The sequence below is a fragment of the Brachionichthys hirsutus genome, chromosome 12, assembly GCF_040956055.1.
Source record: "Brachionichthys hirsutus isolate HB-005 chromosome 12, CSIRO-AGI_Bhir_v1, whole genome shotgun sequence".
NCBI lineage: Eukaryota > Metazoa > Chordata > Actinopteri > Lophiiformes > Brachionichthyidae > Brachionichthys > Brachionichthys hirsutus.
In genome coordinates, this window is record NC_090908.1 from 9410447 (window position 1) to 9432982 (window position 22536).

At 40.2% G+C, this 22536-nt stretch overlaps 1 protein-coding gene across 1 annotated transcript in view; it reads left to right on the forward strand.

The window, feature by feature from the left end:
* Positions 1–22536, forward strand: part of lrp1bb (low density lipoprotein receptor-related protein 1Bb) — a 205093-nt gene that overhangs the window by 175092 nt on the left and 7465 nt on the right. The window contains exons 67-85 of the mRNA XM_068746405.1: positions 940–1056; positions 2088–2194; positions 3779–3911; positions 4441–4547; positions 4762–4894; positions 5501–5623; positions 5833–5955; positions 6989–7132; positions 7401–7535; positions 8302–8421; positions 8631–8872; positions 9062–9285; positions 9574–9680; positions 14116–14232; positions 14468–14641; positions 16569–16694; positions 17058–17222; positions 21424–21585; positions 22113–22287. Coding sequence (XP_068602506.1) covers positions 940–1056; positions 2088–2194; positions 3779–3911; positions 4441–4547; positions 4762–4894; positions 5501–5623; positions 5833–5955; positions 6989–7132; positions 7401–7535; positions 8302–8421; positions 8631–8872; positions 9062–9285; positions 9574–9680; positions 14116–14232; positions 14468–14641; positions 16569–16694; positions 17058–17222; positions 21424–21585; positions 22113–22287 — 2734 coding nt within the window. The remainder of the gene's footprint in view (positions 1–939; positions 1057–2087; positions 2195–3778; positions 3912–4440; positions 4548–4761; positions 4895–5500; positions 5624–5832; positions 5956–6988; positions 7133–7400; positions 7536–8301; positions 8422–8630; positions 8873–9061; positions 9286–9573; positions 9681–14115; positions 14233–14467; positions 14642–16568; positions 16695–17057; positions 17223–21423; positions 21586–22112; positions 22288–22536) is intronic.

A 22536-nucleotide genomic window follows, 5' to 3' on the forward strand; every position in this document is an offset into this window, starting at 1 on the left:
TGTTTAAATCAAATGCAGACATTTTGGACGAGGCACAACTTGGAATGGTTAGCATTGGGATGCTTATTTTGATCTAAAGATTGATGTAGTCTAGGCCCTGTCCTTTATCGTAAGTTGCGACTGAGATCAAAACTCAGTTTGGCCAATATGTATTATTAATATATTTAATATTTAATTAAAGTGCACGCTACTATCAGAATTGAGATGCTATTATTTTTGACATTTCTATATTGAGATCTCTTCATGTTATTCAGAATTTAATAGATTTTATGAGCTGTTCTGTCATCACTGTAAACTGCAGCGTTCAACAAACTCTTTCTGCAGGCCACATTAAAAAGTTCCCCCTCCCCCCCATGAGTCTAAAAAAACCAAGATGAATCTTAGTGTTAAATTTCCAAGGAAAAAAGTTAGATATACGTCATCTTTTTTCTACAAAGACACATCTGTTATTATTATTTTTTTACTTTGACATTTTAAATGGTACTTCAAATGAATAGTATCAAAGAAACAGAAGCTGTGTGCTGATATCATCAGCAGCTGCTGCTCTCTGAAAGATATGACATTTAAAATATCAATATGTTATTGTCGGGAGAGAAATCCTGTTTGGTTTGTGCATGCAACGAAGCAGCAATCACATTTTTCAGCATTTTCCGTATTCTGAAATCGTCTTGGATGCTTTCTTGAAGAAAGTTCAGTCTTGCCAACTTTGTGTCATAAAGTCTGCTGAGGGTGATTTGGTATCACAGTCAGGTATTTCATCTTGCTGTGCGTTAGGCTCTGGAGTGCACACTGTGTTTTGAACTCAGAGTCAGAGTTGCTCAGGGAAGCCCCGAAGAAATGATGATTACACATAGAAAATATGATAGCTAGCAGACTATTAATATTAATGCTCTTTGAAGCCATTTCCATCTTTGTGTTTGCTCGCTCCTGATGAAAAAGATGAAAAGACCTGCGGACCTCATGAATTTCGCTGTGAGAATAACAACTGCATCCCAGACCACTGGAGGTGTGACAGCCAGAATGACTGTGGAGACAACTCGGATGAGAAGAACTGCAGTGAGTATCTGTCTCTTTTCTTTCTGTCAGCTCACTTTGTCGAGTTATATTCGCTCTTTGTGCTCACAAACACTTAAGCAGTGAAGAATTGAACACATCAATGCATCTCCCACCACCATAAGCTCTCTGCCGCATCCTTCTCTATCACACACACACACCCACACACACGCACACACACACACTTGTGTCTGCACGCACCGGGTAATGTTTCCATTATTGAATCAGCCAGGCTCAACTCTTTCTTTGAAATAAAGTCTGTGCTGTTTCCCTTACTAGCCTGAGTTCTTGGAATCATTTCTTTTTCTGTAATTTACCAAGGTCATGTTCCATTTTGTGGAGATAGCATCCTCACTCGTGGAAGAAAACTTTAATTTGCTGGCGAACCGGAGCTCGTAACTCTCCTTGTTAGGTTTCACATCTTCTGTTAATTCCAGCTCTTGATGTGAGCGAACCTGTTTGTCTGTACATCCATAGGTGCTGCACAGCCAATCATTTATGTGATTTATTAGAGTTCTCCTCTGTACGTATTCGTGTCACTTAAAATGCAAATAAAAGCCAGTTGAGTGGTGAATCGTATGAAACTGAAGCAGCAGACATGTTAAGGTTGCAAATCAGATTTTGCTGCAATGCCTGCTGGGAAGCTCCATTGCAGTGCGGTGCTCATAACGCACAGCCTGTGTTGGCTAGCAGTCCATGATAACAAGGGGAGGGCTCAGACATTAGATCTGATGCAGCTGTTTAGCTGCGCCTTAATATTGTCCTCTGGTGTTAGACGCACTAAATGGCAGAGAGCAGCCCAACCCCCCCTTTCCGCTGTGAGAGCAGACATGACTGTATTTACATTTTGATCAGCATTGCCAGGTCCTCCACTTCTAATACAAGATGACTCTTAATTAGCTGAAATGAAGGTTTTGTCAAAGCATTAGCGTATGACTGTAGAAACAGAACATTTGGCCGGGGATGCGTGACTTCTGTTTATAATGCTGGGGAAATGATCACTTTGGCACTGTTTTGTGTTTTTCTCTTTTTAGAGCCGGTCACCTGCAACCACAAGGACTTTGCCTGTGCTAACGGAGACTGCATCTCCTCCCGATTCCGCTGCGATGGAGACTACGACTGCTTGGATAATTCAGATGAGGTCAGTATTTGAGATATGTGTCCCACTTTTCTAAAATTCAAAGACCAATGTAAAGCATATAGGAGAGTCTTTAATGATACGAAAATTAACTAGACCGTAAATAATAAAGAATAAAATACTCCAGAATTCAAATAATGCTCCAAAGACTGATACTCAATGCAGAGTTGTTTTTGTCTCCCAGGATATGGGATTTTGTGTGTTAATTCAGCCCTTTTGCTACCAAACCATTAGTAATGTATCAATAGGGTCCAACACTGTGAAGACAATACAAACACATAGGCCTGCTTATCACTTGCTTATATCAGGGCACCAAGACTAAATTACCAAACTGGATTTTGTAATTTGGACTGTAATTGACATGTGTTTGCAACCCAATCACACATAATTTTCAAATTGAAAGGCAAGTAGATTTAACACCATGTGAAAAGAAAACAAAATCAAACTTGATATTTTCCTATTCCTAAGCAATCCTGCACATAAAGCATTAAACTGATGAGTTATTGTACCCCAGACTTAAATAAGTGCATCAAATACCTTGACTTCTGTCGTACATTTATATGCGCTTATCCAGACTTGCAAGTCTTACAGAGATTTTGCAGGATTCATATAAAGAATGCACTATCAGGGGTAATCGCACGGTGCAATGCATAATTCAAGGACAAAGGCTTGACAATTCATTATTCTTGTTAATTTATTGGTTGCTTGAACATTTGCACAGCAAGATTTTATTTTTCAATAATTCCCTCTAAATTTTGTGTCTCCCCTGCGACTTTCTGGGTCGATGCAGGCAAATAGTTTGATGATGATGAATATATTTATTAGATAGAATGTTAGAGCAGTACAAGTACAGTCAAACAATAGAATGTTTCTGGCCTCCTTAAAGGTGAATTTTGAGGTCTGTTTTGAAGGAGGCCATTGAGGGTTAGGGTTGTGTTTTGAGGGCAGGAGTCAAGCAGTTCCACCCTTGGGTGGCAGCATTGTAAAAGGAGGATATACACATGTTTGTCTTTTTTGGAGGGTGTAATCAGGTTGTTTCAGATGAATTGTTTTTCAAATTAACATTTACATTAATGACCTGATAACTAGATCTAGATTTAGCATGTCGACTCTGATACAATTTGCTCTTTCTCATCCTCTCACAAAATCAGGCTTTAGGACTGCAAGAAGAAAGCTGAAATCTCTCATCTAATATGTGGTGAAAGTAGAGCAACAATATTACAAAATGTCATTTTTGCTGTCATCTGTTTTACATTGATCTGCTTTAGTCAAACATCTCAATGATTCTGTCAAGCCTAGTATTTGGTAAATCCACTTCAAAGACAAACAATTCAACAAGATACCATTCAAAATCAACTTTTTAAGTGTTTTCAAATCATCTCTTTCCACATTGTCGTTGGGCACATGACATCCTCCTCAAAGGAAAAAAACAGGCAATGTTGTAGATACAAAGTGCTTGGATATTATGGATTGATAGAATTATGAATTTAAGATGAGATATTAAATTAGAAAAAGTGTCCTCAGACACCACAGAATTGAATTACAATTTTTACAGATATTCTTGTTTTTTTTTTGTTTTTTTTACAGAGAGGCTGCGAGGAGCGCTGTGCAGATGACCAGTTTCGGTGCCACAACAACCTCTGCATCTCGCTCAAGTGGCTCTGTGATGGCCAAGAAGACTGTAAGATGGGAGAGGATGAAAGAAACTGCCAGGGAACAGGTGCAGGGAAAATGTCCTCGAGTTTGTAAACAAGAAATAAATGCTACTAAATTGAATTTCTGAGCACCAATTGATATATAAAAGGTGCCATTTTATGGAGCTTGTGCCCCCCAGAGTATGTTTGAAAGGAAGAATTGTCAATAGTTGGGAGAGGTACTTCACAAAAAGACTATCTTACTCTGTATAAGGTCATTGCAATGTGTGAAAACCACAGTATTGACAAACATAAAAGAGACTGTACTGTTGATATAGTAGGAGGTAATCTATATAGCGAATACATTATTATTGACATGAAGCACACAGAAACTGGCTAAAGTAGAGGTAAAATGAGGTGACCTTTGACCTACGGGAGAATGCCATCAAGCACTTTACCTCGAAATTATGAGCAAGTTCCCTCTTAGAGCTGCATTTGCAGTCACTTGAAAGTTTTCCACTTGTTTATGTAACGAGAAGCAGACAGGGTTTGACCTGAGTGATTTCCAGCAGAGAGGAGGCCTGCTGTTGACTGAAACACTTTGCCCTTCTTTAGTAGTCCCTTCATGTTCCGTCAACGAGTATGTGTGTGCCAGCGGAGGATGTGTGTCGGCCAGCCTGCGCTGTGATGGACATGACAACTGTCTGGATGGCTCAGATGAGGTCAGTGCAGCGAAACTCAATAAAACAACCCCCCCCCAACCAAAACCTTTCTATGTGGTGCCGCATCACAGTATACAGTGCTTCAGTGGAGAGTAGCTGTTTATCTAATCATGGTTCAGTCCAGGCTAAGACATGCATCATTCACAGTTTTGGTTTCAGCTGACATCAGTGGAATAGTCTGGGTAGATGATGTATAGTGTTTATGCTTTGACAGATTGGCTGTGTGAAGGAGTGCAGGGAGGATGAGTTCCTCTGTCTGAATCGTGCTCATTGCATCCCTCGGCGTTGGCGTTGTGACGATGTGTTGGACTGCATGGACCACAGTGATGAGGAAAACTGCAGCCAAGGTAAAGCATGAGCTTGGCGTGGCATTGACAGGCATCCACCGTGCTGCCGCAGTGGGTAGCGCTGTCGCTGAATCCATCCATAATAACAAAATATTATTATTATACATACCGGTTAATTCAGGCATGTTTATATTACATTATTATAAAGACATGTGAGTGTTACACATTTCGGTAATATTTACCGTATGTACTAGCATGTCATGTTTTGTTCGCTGTGTTATTTTGTCAAAAAAAACTGTCACACAATGTCAAAGAAAGTGGACAGAAAGTATCTTCACCTTGTGAGTCCTCCTCAATCCAATCACCTACTCCACATTCCCGGGGCCGCATCTCTACAAAATATGATTAAAAATCCGTTTACAACTTTTAGAGACATCCTGATAATTAAGCAACCGACAGAGAAAAGGCGGCGAAAGCATAACCTCCATCATGGAGGTAATGAGAATGAGAGATTTAAGATCATCTGAAAGATATAAATAGAGAGGGAAAATGATCCAGGCCTGTCTGGATCATTATGTAAAATGACCTGCTATAATAATTTGCTCCGATACTTTAACCTTTACAACTTATTGCGGACTGTGATTCCGAAATTGTGGGTAATTGCAGGTGCTTTCTTCTGCCGGGCTGATGAATTCATTTGCAACAACACATTATGCAAACTCCACACATGGGTGTGCGACGGGAAGGACGATTGCGGAGATAACTCTGATGAGGATGCAGACATGTGTGGTAGGTTGAAATTCTCACACACACTGGTTTCCTTTGAAGGCAGTTGATGCATATTTTATAAGCCACTACCTTTTTGTTGCCCAAGAGGGAAAATTATATTGTCATTTCATGCAAGATTCCAAGCTGTTGTTTCTTTTTCTTTGCTTTTTTTCTTTGAAAGACATGTCCATGAGATTTATTTATATTTTTTTGCATATTTTCATCCCCAGCAAAGCTACCTTGCCCTCCCACAAGACCGTTCCGTTGCAGAAATGATCATGTCTGTCTCCGCACAGACCAAGTCTGCAACAAAGTGGATGACTGTGGCGACAACTCTGATGAAGGAGAGTGTGGTGAGCAAGGAATTCATTGAAACGTGACTGAATAAATCTGAAAAAAATCCACAAGAGTGAAGTATAAACAGTCATATCAATATTTAAATCAATATTAATTTAAATATGAAATTGATTCCATTGTCTGATTCAACTGTAGATGATTGCAGCCCCCATTAATATTTTGTTAATTAAACTTGGTGATTCTTTCTAATACAGTGGAACCTCGGTTCTCAAACATAATTCATTCCATAATACTGTTCGAAAACCGAGTTGTTGGAAAAGCGATGTTCCACTGTATTTAATTTAAGTATCTGTATTAATTTGTAAATCACATTTTATTTATTTATTGAACATTTGATTATTTTTGTCTTTTTTGTATGTCAAAAATTGCTGTTTTTTCCCTGTAAAACGACCAAAGCCAGAACCGCTGACAGCTCCCAGACTGATCACAGCAGAGCAGGCAGGAAAGGAAGGGACAAATCTCCTATTTTTCTCACCTTTCACTCTTTTGTTCCTTCTGTCCTCCATTCATCTTCCTCTCTGATTCCATTGATACATCCATCCATCTCTTACCTCACTCCATTAACTCTCACTATTGTATAATTCTTCCCTCCATCCATCCCTTCAATCTCACTTTGACCCCTCCATTCCCTCCATTGTCCTCTTTCTCACTTCCTTGCCTCTTGTTGTGCTTGTGGTGGCTGGGCTCATTCTTATTGTTGAGAACTCTGTGAAGGCAGATGAAAACGGCGCAGATAATGAAAATAAAATGATGACAAAAGCAACGTATGAAAACTAAAGCTGCATTAATCTCGACTTGATGTTTGTTTGCAACCTTTATTTTGAAAATTACCATTCTGGTTTATTTTTTAATAAACAACTTCATATAGTACATTAGAACATCATATTTATTTCAAAACAGTAAAGGTAAAGATGTAATCAAAAATACATAATAACACTTATTACATTACCGTACATACTGCGGGTGGATATTTGCATGAGCAACATTATCCGTTTCTCCTTTCTTTTCAACTGACGCTCTGTACTGAAGCAGAGGTGGTGGCAGGAAGACCAAGGCCCTGTGGGAAGACAGAATTCACTTGCAGTAATCAACGCTGTATTCCAATCCAACGCCAGTGCGACCTTTTCAGCGACTGCGGCGACGGTGGCTCCGACGAGCAAGACTGCAAGGCTTGTAAGTGCAGGCAAACGGATCAAAGAATCACTCAAAGGAGATTAAAAATCAGAAAACATCACAAAGTTAACATCAGGAAGCTCAGCAATCACCGCATCTGAAAAGTGATGTTTTGATATTTATGGTCATATGTGTGTACCGATCCTTGCCGTAGACGGCATGAAAGACAGCGATGGCCTCTTGGCTTTGGCACGTCAAAAGAAAATCACAGCAGGTCTCTAAGATGCAGGAGACTGAAGTGTAATCAATTTCCTGCTTGTATTTACAGTCTCCAGTGGAGATGTATGTGGAAAGAAAACAAACCCATGTGGAGAGGATGCAATTTGCAACCAGACAAATGTTCGTGCGATATGCCAGTGCAAATCTGGCTTTAAGAGGAACCAAAAGACGGGGCAATGTGAAGGTAATGTCTGATCATTGCATTCCTTTCTGCTTTTAAAAGGGTTAGCAGTACAGCTCTCGCTACAGCATGTGTGTTTTTACACATCTGGTCAATTAACAATGTGTTCTGTTTACATCAGCAAGGATAAGCTCTGGAATTTATAATGTTTGCATTAAATGCTGCATGATACAGATTTTGAGTATATGTTTTCTTTTTTTCATATATAATTCAGAAGTGTATTAACATTGAGAAACAGTATTAAGTTGTCACATGATCTGCTGGGAGCAGACCAGTCAGTTAGTGAGAATGAAAATGCTGTAAATGGACATAAATAATATGGATATAACAAGCTCTGTCAAAACATGTCAAACTAAAGCCTTTGGTTTCATGACCCCCATTATGTTGGGATTCCTTTGACAGATCACCTACTGACTATGGTATCCCATACTGTTAATGTATACTGGTAATGCTGACATCAACAATAAGCTGCAAGACAACAATAATGTTATGGTTAAAGGTCACATATTGGTGAGAGAGAAATAAAGAATACTTGTAAGGTGCTGGGTTCTATCCCCAATTTGCTTGTTGTGCTCGTACAATATAGTACAAGCAACTCCTTTGTTTCCCCTAGTTGATCACCTGTGATATGAATGTGCCTTGCTACGTGCAAATAATTTCATATTTACTAATCCGTATGAAGTGTTTCAATTATGGAAAATATGAAGAAGCACTTTAAGAACGTTCGTAGTTTTCCTAACTTTGTAAAACTTTTTTTTCTCCTCCTCAGAGATAAATGAATGTCTGCAGTTTGACACATGTCCTCATTACTGCATAAACACGAAAGGGTCTTTTAAGTGTGTATGCGACCGGAATTACAAGGAGATCAACGGTAACTGCATATCGAAAGGTATAATCCTTTGTTTACAATGACGCATCCTTTGTTTTGAGTTTATATGCTAATTGGTGATATGACCCCAATCTTAAATGAGAGCAATGTTGAATTCCATTTATTTGTAATTACTTTTTAAGCAATTTTCTAGTACCGGTACCTAAGAAGGAATTTTCCTAATTTTGTTGTGCTTCTCTTTCTTCTGTATTTAATAACTTACCGGACAGGACCAGAGGATCGTGTGCTCTACATAGCTAATGATACTGAGATCAGGAGTTTTGTGCATCCATTTAACCAGAGCAACGGACAGAAAGTTCTCACACACGTCGAGGACAACGCCCGTATTATTGGGATGGATGCTCTGTTCCACCACCAGAAGTTTATTTGGGCGACCCAATTCAATCCCGGTGGAATTTTCTACAGAGATGCTCTAGAAAGAAGTCAAACTAAAACAAACATCAAGAACATTGTAAGTGCATCGAGCCTTTGTATTTCCAAGCAGATGTGACTTTTGAATGAAATATGATGAACCTAGATGCTAAGAATAGATTGCAAATCTTAAATGTCTCCCTGATGTGTCTTTTACGAGACTACGTGGCTTAACTCCCACGCAAAAGTTAAACAGTGCACCTGACTTTGAGGCTGTTGTTGGTTGCAGTGTTCAGACTTCCGTCGACCCAGAGATATTTCTGCTGACTGGATCACGGGCAACATTTATTGGACTGATCACTCTCGGATGCATTGGTTCAGCTATTACACAGCCCACTGGACTAAGTTACGATATTCCATAAATGTGGGGCAACTGAAGGGACCAAATTGCACACGCTTGATTACCGACATAGCTGGGGAGCCATACACTATTGTTGTAAACCCAGCCAAAGGGTGAGTCTCTCTTCCAACAAGAACACATATGATTGTCATCCATCACTGTCATAATGAATCATGCGACTTTATCAGCCGCTTCAGCATCTAATAGCCAGCGAAGAAGTTTGAGCATTACATTACAGAGGGTCGAGTCTTTCAACATCATTGCAAAGAACAAAAGCATTTACAATAAGAATCTATGGAGCCTTTAGAGGCCGAGCGCTATTTACTGTTTTGTTTTTCACAAGATGACGTCGGGGAAGGTTAAAACTTTTAAACCTTTGTCTGTATTTCTGTCTGTTGCAGGATGATGTACTGGAGCGTGATAGGCGATCACTCTCACATTGAGGAGTCAGCCATGGATGGCTCCTTGCGCCGAGTGCTATTGGACAGAAACCTCAGAAGACCCACCGGTAGGTCTTCTATGGCATGCCGTTCAGGAACTTATTATATATATATATCAAAAGTGCTGGAATATATGGACCGAACTATGAAAAGTCTGAGAATATGGACCGAACTCTGGAATATATATACGAAAAGTCTGAGAATATGGACCGAACTATGAAAAGTCTGAGAATATGGACCGAACTCTGGAATATATATACGAAAAGTCTGAGAATATGGACCGAACTATGAAAAGTCTGAGAATATGGACCGAACTCTGGAATATATATTTTGATATATATATTCAGACATTTTCATAAATATATTCAGACATTTTCATATATATATTCAGACATTTTCATAAATATATTCAGACATTTTCATATATATATTCAGACATTTTCATAAATATATTCAGACATTTTCATAAATATATTCAGACATTTTCATAAATATATTCAGACATTTTCATATATATATTCAGACATTTTCATATATATATTCAGACATTTTCATAAATATATTCAGACTTTTTTCGGTGCACGGGAATATATATTTGAAAGCCGCGGTGTAGTGGTTGGGGTTCCGCGCTCACACCCCAGTCGCGCCCGTTCGGTTCCCGGTCGGGGAGCCAGATCGATCTTGTGTCATAAATGTAGTCAGCTCGAAATCTAGTGCCGGCAATCCTCAATGCGGAGATAATGAACGCCCTGAAACAAACCCGCAAGGGCTTTTTTGAAACGCTCCTCTTAGACAGGATGTTTGACTGTATTTGTAGTGTGATGCATGCTGTGGGTGTCCGACAAGTCACGTGATGGCTGGCGTGCCGACAGCTGATCGTCACGCCCCCTCGCTGGCCAAACTGTTCTGACCTGATACGGCACTTGACAGGTCACGTGACGGGGTCGAGGCTGCCTGCCCCGGAACATGCATAGCGCCGTTCTGGCTTTATACGGCGCTATGCATGTTCCGCCGTATAAAGCCAGAACGGCTTTATGCACGGCGATATGCATGTTCCGGGGCAGGCAGCCTCGACCCCATCACGCGACCCGTCAAGTGCCGTATAAAGCCAGAACGGCGCTATGCATGTTCCGGGGCAGGCAGCCTCGACCCCATCACGGACACTTATAGCATGTATTACAGTACAAGTACAATCAAACATCATATCTAAGAGGAACATTTCAAAAAAGCCCTCGCAGATCTGTTTCAGGGCGTTCATTATCTCCTCATTGAGAATTGCCGGCACTAGATTTCGAGCTGACTCGCTCAGTGATGACGCAAGATCGCAGCTGCGCCGTGATGATGATGAATATATTTATTAGATAGAATGTATTTATTAGATAGAATGTTAGAGTACACGTACAGTCAGACAGCAGCATGTCTTACAGTACAAATATCCTGTCGAAGTGGAGGATTTCAAAAAAGCGCCCGTGGATTTGTTTCCGTTGAAAGTCATAAACTAGTTTGCCCGACCGGGAATCGAACAGGGGCAACAGGGGTGTGAGTGCGGAGCCCTAACCGCTACACCGCGGCTTTCAAATATATATTCCCGTGCACCGAAAAAAGTCTGAATATATTTATGAAAATGTCTGAATATATATATGAAAATGTCTGAATATATATATGAAAATGTCTGAATATATTTATGAAAATGTCTGAATATATTTATGAAAATGTCTGAATATATTTATGAAAATGTCTGAATATATATATCAAAATATATATTCCAGAGTTCGGTCCATATTCTCAGACTTTTCATAGTTCGGTCCATATTCTCAGACTTTTCGTATATATATTCCAGAGTTCGGTCCATATTCTCAGACTTTTCATAGTTCGGTCCATATTCTCAGACTTTTCGTATATATATTCCAGAGTTCGGTCCATATTCTCAGACTTTTCATAGTTCGGTCCATATATTCCAGCACTTTTGATATATATATATAATAAGTTCCTGAACGGCATGCCATAGTCTTCATATATTTATTTATTTTTACTTTTAGTAATATGTTGAAAATGTTTGTTGTTTTCATCTTATAGCAGCCGCCTTCTCTGCTTTTCTGGTGCACTGAAAGGTTCTTTAAGAAACCAGTATCAACCGTCTGTTCGAATGGATTTCATTTGACGTTGCTACGTGCAACTGTGGCACCAGTTTCCATGTGTCTGCATATCTGTTAGATTACATGTCCTAATATTCAAAATCTAAAATCTGATCTCAATCGGTTAACTGAACATGATGGGACATAGAATCACTGAGAGCTGAAAGTCAAATAGTGATGAAGTAGCAAAAGATCAAGACTAACAATGCTCTCTTATCTTCTGCTGCGTTACCATTTTCTGCTTTGCATAGTTTAACTTTTTTAGTGATGGTGAGGGAGTCACACCGCTTTTTCCATTAATCGTATTTCATTGAGCAGTTATACACGAAACCCCGCTATGGCAATTCAGGTTACTTCACCGCTGCCCTCCTTTTCAAAGCATTTTTGAAGCGGCTATGCCTGCAACGATGAGTAAATCACCAATTCAGGGGCCGCGCCCTTGGAAGGCTGTATTTGATGGCCAAATGCATCACAGCTGCATGACAAGACCTGTCCCTCCATCAAGTGGCTCCGGCCCTCAAAGTTAGATCTCTTTTCATGGGCTGCAAGAAAATCCACATGATGGGTCCTTCATGTCCCTCTTTAACTCGAGATTCATTGCGTATTTGTGACGTTTTGATTTTCATACGAAGGCAGAGCGTGCTGGTTCATTCATTGTACCGCCCTCAGCAGAAGTGAATGCGAAGCATGACAGTTCATTTTAATGACATAGATTCTAGTCCTAAAACAATTAACCTCTGCTATTCTTAATATTACTACGTCTGTCTTTTGTACACATGACAAATTATTAGCTAAGACAAGTCAGCTGTCAGTGTTGCTAGGCGACAAATGCATTACTTTACAATGCACTTTCCAATAAAGACAGGAACCGCTTTAGGCACAGACTGATGGTTGCGGTCCCTGAATTTAGACACAGCTTCTGCCTGATTAAATCAATGCAGCTTTTCAACTGCGTTTTAAATTAGGTTTAATAAAAAACATTTATATTGTTCAATGGTTTTCCATTAACAAATCACACTTAGAACTACCGACAGTTAAATTCAAGATCTAGTTTTTTACAAACGCAAAAGTCACTAACATGGACTACTGCAGTCTAAAAAGGATTTAATCCCCTGAATGCCATCCCTCATAAGGTATCAAAAGACAGACTTCTTTACTTTAGCACCAGAGTCCTTAACTTTTCAATGCTAAGACTTACTTTATATACGCCTCCATGGTTGAACTCAAGATGTCCACCATTGCTGACCTGCAAGTCAAGCCAAATCTAGATAAGACATTGCATTGTTAGGAGACTGTTCTGTGGTCCAGCGGTGTCTGGAGATGTGAATCAGAGAGGTGCTTCAGGAATGCTCTTGAACTGCTTTGCCTCCTTGGGTACCAGGAAACTGCAGCGTGTAGAGGATCGGATGAATTCCATTAATTATTAAGAAATTCTAAGAAGAAAATATCTCCACATTGGTGAGGAAGCTGAAGCTGGGACGTCACTCGGTATTTAAAAAGGACAATAATTCCAAGCTGAATTCAAATTCCACCAAGAAGAAGTGGCTGTCACAGTTGTATGACTTGAGTTTGTTGCAGCACGTAACTAGAGATATTACTAAATTGAGGAATGGGCTAACGTTCCTCAGGAATGTTTTCAGAATATGATGTCTGGCTATCTGTCACTTTTGCAGCAAGTCTTAGCAGTTATAGGTGATCAGGTGCTCTACAAGGTACCACCATTTCTTTTGCAAACAATAACCAAAATATATATTTGCCTGTAAACCTAATAAATAATAGTAATTCTTCTGACTGCACATGTTGTAGCATAGCAACAGTCCACTGACAGGGAAGGTAACATTTAAGTCAAAGCTATAATGTGGTAGTTAAGTATAAAGTTAAAGACACAGAGGACAGCAGTATGAAACTATGGAATATTTTGCATCCCTTTGTCTGTCGGGAGACCCTTAGTGCTGATCTAAGCACTAAGAACTTCTGATTTGAAGAGCTGCTTTGGCCTCCTTTAATCAAGGGGCCCCCGTGCGCTGTCTTGGTTACAGAAAGAGGAATTCATCAACGGTGGGGAAAAACGCAAACCTATTTAAACACCCTAGCCAGGTGCTCAATTATGCAGTCAGACATTTGGGAGGAAGCAAAAGAGCCACTGGTTTTAAATTATAATCTAAGCACACCCACACTCACTCCAAGTTAAAATGCACAGCAAGATGGCAGACACAGGCTATAAGCAAATGTTGAATACAAAGGGTGAGTGAGGTAGAAACAAAAACCCTGTCTCTCTGTCCTGTTGATCTGTTCCAACTGATCTTAATGCCTCTTGTAATGAGGCATTCCACCATGATCACCTAACCCTAACCCCCCCCCCCCACAGGGCTTGCCATTGATTATTTCAACCAACGATTATACTGGGCGGATCCTGAGCTCTCACAGATAGGAAGCATGAGATTGGATGGCTCGGACCCTCTAGTGACAATCAGTGACAGACACGGTAAAGACAAACACACAACACCAATTCTTCTTTTAAACTGCTATTTCTCACATGCTTTGGTTTCCGTATCTGTCTTTATAAAATGTAACTTGTAATATAATACTGCTTGTTTCTTTCAAGAGAGTACGTAGTATTTTAGATGATGAATTCTGCCCACGCCGAACATTCTCTGAACTTTTGCCTTCACAAGGGTTGCTGGATGTCACTTTGCTTCATTTTTATGCTGAATCCATAGGAATTTCCCAACCATACAGAATTGATCTATTTGAAGACTATATCTATGGAACCGGACTGAAACACGAGATCTTCAGAATTCACAAGTATGGCAAACACCCAGTGGAATTTCTCAATTTAGGGATGGAGAAGTCCACAAATGTTTTAATATCTCAGCGTTACAAACAACAGGATGGTAAGTTTTCTTGACAAGCATTTTTTTTTTGTTATACTCATTCTACATGTAAATAAATGTCTTGTGAGAAACTGCAGAGGCAATATAGATATTGTCATGTCAGAACGGCATCTTATAATATCATAATAATTTATTTATATTGTTTAATTTTTATTAACGTTTAGATATCAGTTCCAGTTTTGATTTTTGTGGGCGTTTCCTTTAATGACTATTCACCGTTAGGTTTATATCAGTCCAGCTCACACTATAGTTCAGGTAATGAACAAAACATACAAAGCAAAGCTTTCTGACATTCAACATTTGTCCCTGACAATGACACCTGTGTCCTACTTACTTTAACACCAGCAACAGATAATGCACTGCATGCTGCAGTCATAGTCATGTAACTGACTAAAGCATATTGGCAAATAAACCCATGGGTCATAAAATGAGCTTATTAAGAGTTGCTGTGACAGATATAAGAGCAGTTATTAAAGGATCCACGGAATCTTTGCCCTACAGAGTAATATTGCCAACAAGATTTCTGATTATATTTAGAGTTGCTCATTAAAATAAATTATGTGTATCCTTGAGCTCAATCAAATAAGCTGAATGCATTTCCGTCTTCGAAACCGGCATTACTGAAACCATGTTTACTTGCTTAACACTGTTCTTCCCTGTAGTTACTGCCATGTGCAAATCATCAGAATAGAGTGCAATGAATGGCAGGAATGTGCATGGCCTGTTCTGCATGTCAATGTGAATCCATTTAAAAAATATTCTTCCTTGGCGGTCAAAGATTCCTCAGGTTACCTTTAAATTATACATACTTTTTGACATGGCATACCAATTGAAAATGAATATGCTATAATTGGGTGGGGTTCTCAATTGAAAAGTGACAATTTTATTCAAAACCATGCTCAAAGTATATAATTAAGCATTCAGACACAACCCAAGTGAGGCAGGACAAACTGGGTGACAATGGACACTGGAGTCAATCAACACAACTACATCCTTGCTCCTGCTTTCCTCCTATGAAGCCCCAACTCCACTTATCTGTTACATCTCTGGTGTTAATGGTCACAGAGCATCAGACAGACTTGAAGGAAAGCTGTTCTGTTCCACAGAGACTCATTAGCCCAGACATGTTGTGTGCAGTCTGTGGGCAGAGGGTGTGCACAGCCTGCAAAAAGCTACGACATGTCGGCCTGATAGCGTCAGTTTAGATTTGTTCTCAGCTTTCATCCCATGTTGTCTAAAACTGTGGGCAGTAACTGTTTTTTAGTATAAATTATATGTTGTATCCATTAATTACTTGCTTGGCCACGAAGTGGGTGGACATAATAATTAATAAAATCTGATTATTTTGGGGGGGGGGGGGGGGTTATTTGAGATTTATTTTGAAAAAAATATTCAGCTTTATTGCCTAACGTATTGGCAGTTTGGACAATTGGTTTTGCCTCTTTTATGATCTGCGTATGCTATTGAAGAAGAGATTGCCAATCTCTCCCAGGCTGTTCACATCCTGATGAACATTCAACCCGGTACAATGCACTTTTTTGGGGGGCAACTATTTGTCGTTGTTATTAATTCAGAGGATCTTTTTCGTGCAATTTTCACATCATTTTGTTTACCCAGTGTAGGCGGTAGCACATCAAAGCACCGCTAATCAAATGGGCAATGGAAAATTCTGAGCACGTTCCACAATCATTGATTATTCTACTTGAATAATATTAAGTTGCTTATATGCTTGACCCTTTTTATGCTTCTGTGTGTGTGTCAAGAAAAATAACACCTTTCAACACAGGAATTAAAACAATTCAAATAAAAAGGCTTTCCTTTGATTGAAAACAAAAACATTATATTCACAAACAAATGGGCCTCTTCTTCCTCTCAAGCCATACTGACAGATTATCTTCTTGGCTCTTTTGGGTTTTGTTTTCCACAGTGCCAAATCCCTGCCTGCGAATGCCTTGTGATTTCATGTGTCTGCTCAACCCAACGGGTGCCAGATGTACCTGTCCAGAGGGAAAGATCCTGGTCAATGGCACCTGCAGCGATGCCATCATCTCAGGTAGAGCTGATTTCGGACCTTCTTTTTAGAGTTAAAGTGTCTTGTTGTTGCAGGAAAGCAGTGTGGCTCCATAGAAAGATTCCAGTATCCAGTGGGCACCTATTTGTTACCGCCAAAAACATGTCAGAATACAAAACAAAAATCGAAACTGACCAGAAATCCATAGTTGCGCACAGTCGGGACCAAAGAACTCATCGTGGTGTTTTGTTTGATGCCTCCTGCGTGCACTTATTGTGAAAGCTCATCTGCTCACAAAATTCAGGCTCACACCTCTGTTGTTGTTGTTGTTGTTGTTGCAGTCTTATGTGATTGACTGCTTCACACTGCATAAGAGTAAGTGAGTTAGACTTTGCTATTGTGAAGGTGAACTGTGCCGCCCCCCCTGCGAGAATGGAGGACGCTGCTTAGCCAATGAGAAAGGAGACTGGCGATGCTACTGCTGGCCTGACTTTTCAGGGGAGCGCTGTGAGGTCAACCATTGTACAGACTACTGCCTAAATGGAGGCTCCTGCATGGGCTCACCTCTGGGTAAGTTCGAATAAGTGCTTTTTGGTTTTGTCATCCAGTTGCTTTGAGAAAGACCACATTTTCCGAGGCATTCCGATTTGCACTGCAATTTCGTCTTGCACTCCGACCCAGCGCATGAAGGCATTCAACCACATTTGTCTTCCTTTAAACTTCCACACCTCGCTCACCTCATCTCAAATTGACCACATTACATCTGCCAGCTGAGCAGTTTTGTCATTGCTGCTCCTGTCATACAAGCCTCAAATGTTACTTTTATTTCGCACCAAGGCCTCCTCTGATGCCACCATGGCTTCCAGAACGACCAGTTCTACCCCGCAATTTTAAACAAATGGCTATGAATGTGCCAAACTGTCAGCAGTGGGATTGAATCCAGATGCACAGCCCTATTATAATATGCTATTATTGATTCTCAATGCTGTACATTATTTTTCCAATGTTGCAATTATCCACAACATCTTCATTTCCATTTCTTGTAAAAAAAATAAATAAAAACTAATAGAAATTACAGCAGAAATTGCCCTCTTCCCACATACATGTTTTTTTATGGCAGCACGCTATTTAAGCGATTCTGGGTTTTTGTATTACTTTGAGTGACATCCAGTAAATAAAATGAGGAACCAGGCAGTAGGTTTCAAGTGAGTCACAGCAGCTCTGTCGAACAGTTGGAGAGATAAAAATGTGCGCTTTTGATTAGTGATAGTTTTGATTAAATGTTTATTCCCTCAAATCTTTTAGTCCCTGCCAGTCTTTTTAAAGCATAAAATAAAATCTGTTAATTTTTTTCCTGTCCATTGGGAAATATGTTTGACCAACAGGATGTTTTTTTAATGTTTTTTTTAATTTTGAAATCCTGTTTAGAATTTAGAACTAACATAAAACTAATCCATGATAATTGCTTATGCTCATTACTAGCATCCACTAGGAGAAATCTGTTTTTATTTCATTTCCTTTCGCCAGCTAAGATCTAGTTTGATGCATGTAATCATTATCAAGACAAGGTGACTAAGTTTTTCAAGGTTGCCCTGAATAAAATACATATATGACATATGAATAAATAATGTAGTGCATGCATCCTTCTGCACATGTTCAATGCAGCAGCTGCATAATGCATTACATGATCACAGAGTGGAGGAAATTGCATTTCTACTTGTGCGGAACTCCTTCAAAATGTTAAGAATGGGCTGATTGCTCGGCCTCTTGGGTTAATCCTTGCATCTTTTTCAGTAACTGCTCATTCAAATCATTCGCCACTCAACACTGAAAACGTAGATGTACCAACACCTAACCCCAAAATGATAAATTAGATGAAATATCATTGAGGAAAAAGAAGGTTACCCCTTAACCCTCTCTTGAATCGACTCCGTATGGTTTAATGTCGGGCTGCTTGATTTGATATAATTATGATTGTTTTTAAAATTCGATGATTATTCTAATAGATAATTTGCTCAGTTTTCTGAATAATTATTTTGTCGTTACAACAATGTATTTACTAAAATTAGTCTCAGGATAGATAGGACAATGACCTTATGATGACTTGTCAATATATTGCATTATTATAGCAGTTCTTGTGTTTGAAGGTGTCCAAGCGAGTGACTTAAGTTGAACAAGCAAGTGAATATAGTCAAACATGCTTCCTCATGTCGCTGCTTTGCTGATAAGAAGGGCCTGAAGGCAACCTCACTTTCAATTAGAGGCTGGAAAATATCCAGTTTTATCTATAAAAACAAGGTGTCATTGAATTGATGTGCATTTGTCCCTTTGACTGGGTTGTCCACGCTCTAATGGAGGTTTTGGCACCAAAAAACACACTTTTACGATAAACTCTCACAGCTATTCTCCTTTTTCTATGTTGTTGTTTTTTTTATGAGATGTATTTTAGAATTCAGATGTGTGACTTATGTGCAACATATAGGTTAAATACACAATCACCTCTTGACACATTTTCCTTATGTCATTTTTAACTCTAAGTCATTTTTTTAAGTTTTTTTTATTTTTTTACTTAACTGAGCGTACACAATAATCCAGTATCTATCCACAGAGTGACACACACAGCCCTGAAGTGAAAACCCCACATGGTCCTAATTTATCTGTTATTTATTCCTATACAATCTGACAAACTTCAAAAAGGCAAATAGTATTGTAGCCTTTCTTTCTCTTCTTAATAATGCTGCAGTAAATTATACTTTATGTACCCATTACCTGCTATGAAGTGTTACCCTATTCCATTTCATAATGCCATATTCAACCGCTTATCCGGGGCCGGGTCGCGGGGGCAGCAGCCTAAGCAGGGAAGCCCAGACTTCCCTCTCCCCGGCCACTTCTTCCAGCTCTTCCGTGGGGGATCCCGAGGCGTTCCCAGGCCAGCCGAGAGACATAGTCTCTCCAGCGTATCCTGGGTCTTCCCCGTGGTCTCCTCTCAGTGGGACGTGCCCTGAACACCTCTCTAGGGAGGCGTCCGGGAGGCAGCCGAAATAGATGCCCCAGCCACCTCATCTGGCTCGGGCACTGCGGGACATATGTAATCTGAAGCATAGGTCAACTTCAAATTATGACCAATGTTCACAGGCCTTCAACTTTCAGTTGAAGACTAGAATGGCTGGTAATTTAGCAAATGGTCGTTTTCAGCTTCTCTGCTAAAAGCACAGAGCTGGGTGGGCTCGGCCTGGTTTGAAAGATCACAGCTACAGCAGCCATTATCAGAGAAGTGACTGGAGGCTGAATGACTGTCTCTTTGTCGTTTAAAATCCTGATTATCCCAGCTACAGAGTGATGGAGTGTGAAATTAGCAAGTAGAGCAGTGTGACTTACATGACGAGACCTGCATCCATGGCAACTGTTGTCCAGTATGAAAGCAGTTGTTGGGGAGCGTGCATGGTTTTAGAAATTAATATGAAAAACAAATAGGTCATATTTCTCGGTACAGTGAGATGCAGCACCACACTTGCGATTGAAACCACGTATGACTCACCAAAACGGCAGAAATAAGTGGGATGCACTTATACAGTGTGTGTGCCCGTGGCACATGCTTGCGGTTCTCGTTTGAACTTAGAACTGATCTCATCTCATGAGATGGAACGAAAAGATTTTAGCAGCAGCTAGATTTTATATCTGACCATTTTGATGAATATGGATGTCAGCCTGAAGCTTAACTCTATTTAAATACTGATCTTTTTCAGTCTTTTCTCATTCCTACCTATAGGCTTGGGCTCTGTGCACTTACTCAATATTTATGTTTTTATATATATTAACTGCAGGTTCAGTGGCTTGCTCAATTGTCATTCATAGCAAGGAATACCAAAAGTGTTTCTCCAACTATGAAGTTTACATTTTTACCAACCCATCTGATAAACCTTTTCGCTACAGCCCCGCACTGAGACAAAACTAGCCATGGTGGATCTTTCAACGACTAAAGCAAGACGTTCCATCAGAGGAGAGCTGAGATCAAAACAGAGCTCAAAGCAGAGTGTCTACTACTCTCGTATTCAGCAGGCATCATGAAACGCTGCTCCAAATGAATACTGTCTTCATCTGTATTTGCTAGGTGTGCAAATACACAACTCAAAGGAATAACTTCAGAGTTGGGAGCAGTCACTCGAGTGGTTTTGGCCAGTTCACATGTCATCCTATCAAATCCACAAGAAGAACATTTTACTTAGAGGAGCATTAACCCTTAAGTGACTGTCTTTCTTCTCAATTGTGGCTTATTAAAATTAGTATGTACAATCAAAATATTGCATTGGAGTGATACATAGAGCTCATTTTAGGAAGCTTGTATTAAAATTTGATTATGGTCATTTTCACACCTGACCAAGCGGACCCAAGCGGACTTGGTTGGGGAGATGAGAGTCACAATTTTTTTTTTACTTTCTGAGCAGCATCACATGGTTGAAAGGGGCAATCTTCGATTGGACAAAGTAGGAGGGGAAATCCCTCCCTGGTATTTCTTTTTTTTTGTTTACCTCTGTAAAAAAAACATGCACATGGCTCGCACATTTGGTCCTGTGTTTGGTCCGGTGAGCTTTCACACTGCATACGAACCGAACCAGGGTTCACTTGCAAGCTAACCGAGACCAAACCGCGACAGTGTGAAAGCGACCATAGATGGAATGGAACTGATGGGGGGGGAGGCTGCATGGAACTTGACCCAACTTTTTTTATGTTTCCATGCTGTTTCTACCTGCCCTTATCTTTTTTTGTCCAGGCAAACCTACATGCCGCTGTCCCGTGGGATTCTCCGGGCCTTTCTGTGAAAGGAGGATTTGTGACAACTACTGTTTGAACGGGGGAACGTGTGACGTCAGTCAGGGGAACCAGCCGGTGTGCCGCTGTTTGGCAGAATATACCGGAGACCGTTGTCTTCACCGTGAGTCTGGCATCTTATACTCGGTGGCAATGAAAACAACAAATGATTATTATCATATGGCTGGCCTTTACGTGAGGCTTTTCAAGTCTCGTCGCAGGAGCAATTGTAACAAAGCATTGATTTGAATTTGTTTACACTGCATGCAATCCACAGAAATAAGCTTTTCAAAGTTCACATGCAGACTGCGGGACAAAAACAAAACCCCTAATGGACTTTCTTTCTACAAACACCACATTTGCTGATAAACAAAATCAAACAACCTGTGGGCGTTTCTGTTGCAAAGTGATAATGCATGTCCTTATGCATTGCTCCATCATAATTGTTTGTGGGAATACAATTTCGACTGCACATCATTAGTATTTTCCTCCTGTTTGCCCGAGGGGAGATATGTGTTTTATCTGTGGCTAAGATGTCATTTGAAGTGGGTAATTAACTCCCATTAATGCCCAGTCCAATCAAACAGACGTAAACTCTGTTCCCTCTTCCTCATTGCACTTCCTCTCTCTGCCTGTTTGAATGTGGAGTAGACATCTGCCACCACTACTGTGTGAACTCCAAGGCATGCACGCTATCCAGCAGCGGATATGTGGAATGTGTGTGCCCAGCGAGGTTTGAGGGGAACAAGTGCGAGGTGGACAAGTGTCTTCGATGTCACGGAGCACCTTGCCTCATTAACGAGGAGACGGGAGACGTGGTTTGCAAGTAAGGGTTTGATGTCATTTGCTCACTCTTCTGTCGCTGATTCGTTTAGTTACCTGTCTCTGCAGGCTGCTAACTGCACGAGTTGAAATGATTAAGTCTGATTATTGTGTTACTTAACCTAGAGCCATTTGAGATACGATCATAGTGAATTGGCAGCTTGGTCAACCCGCCCTCTTCATCTGTGTAATGCACATGTTTGACAAACCATCTCAAAATCTCTTTTTTGCGATGGTTTGAAAGTCTCGTTTT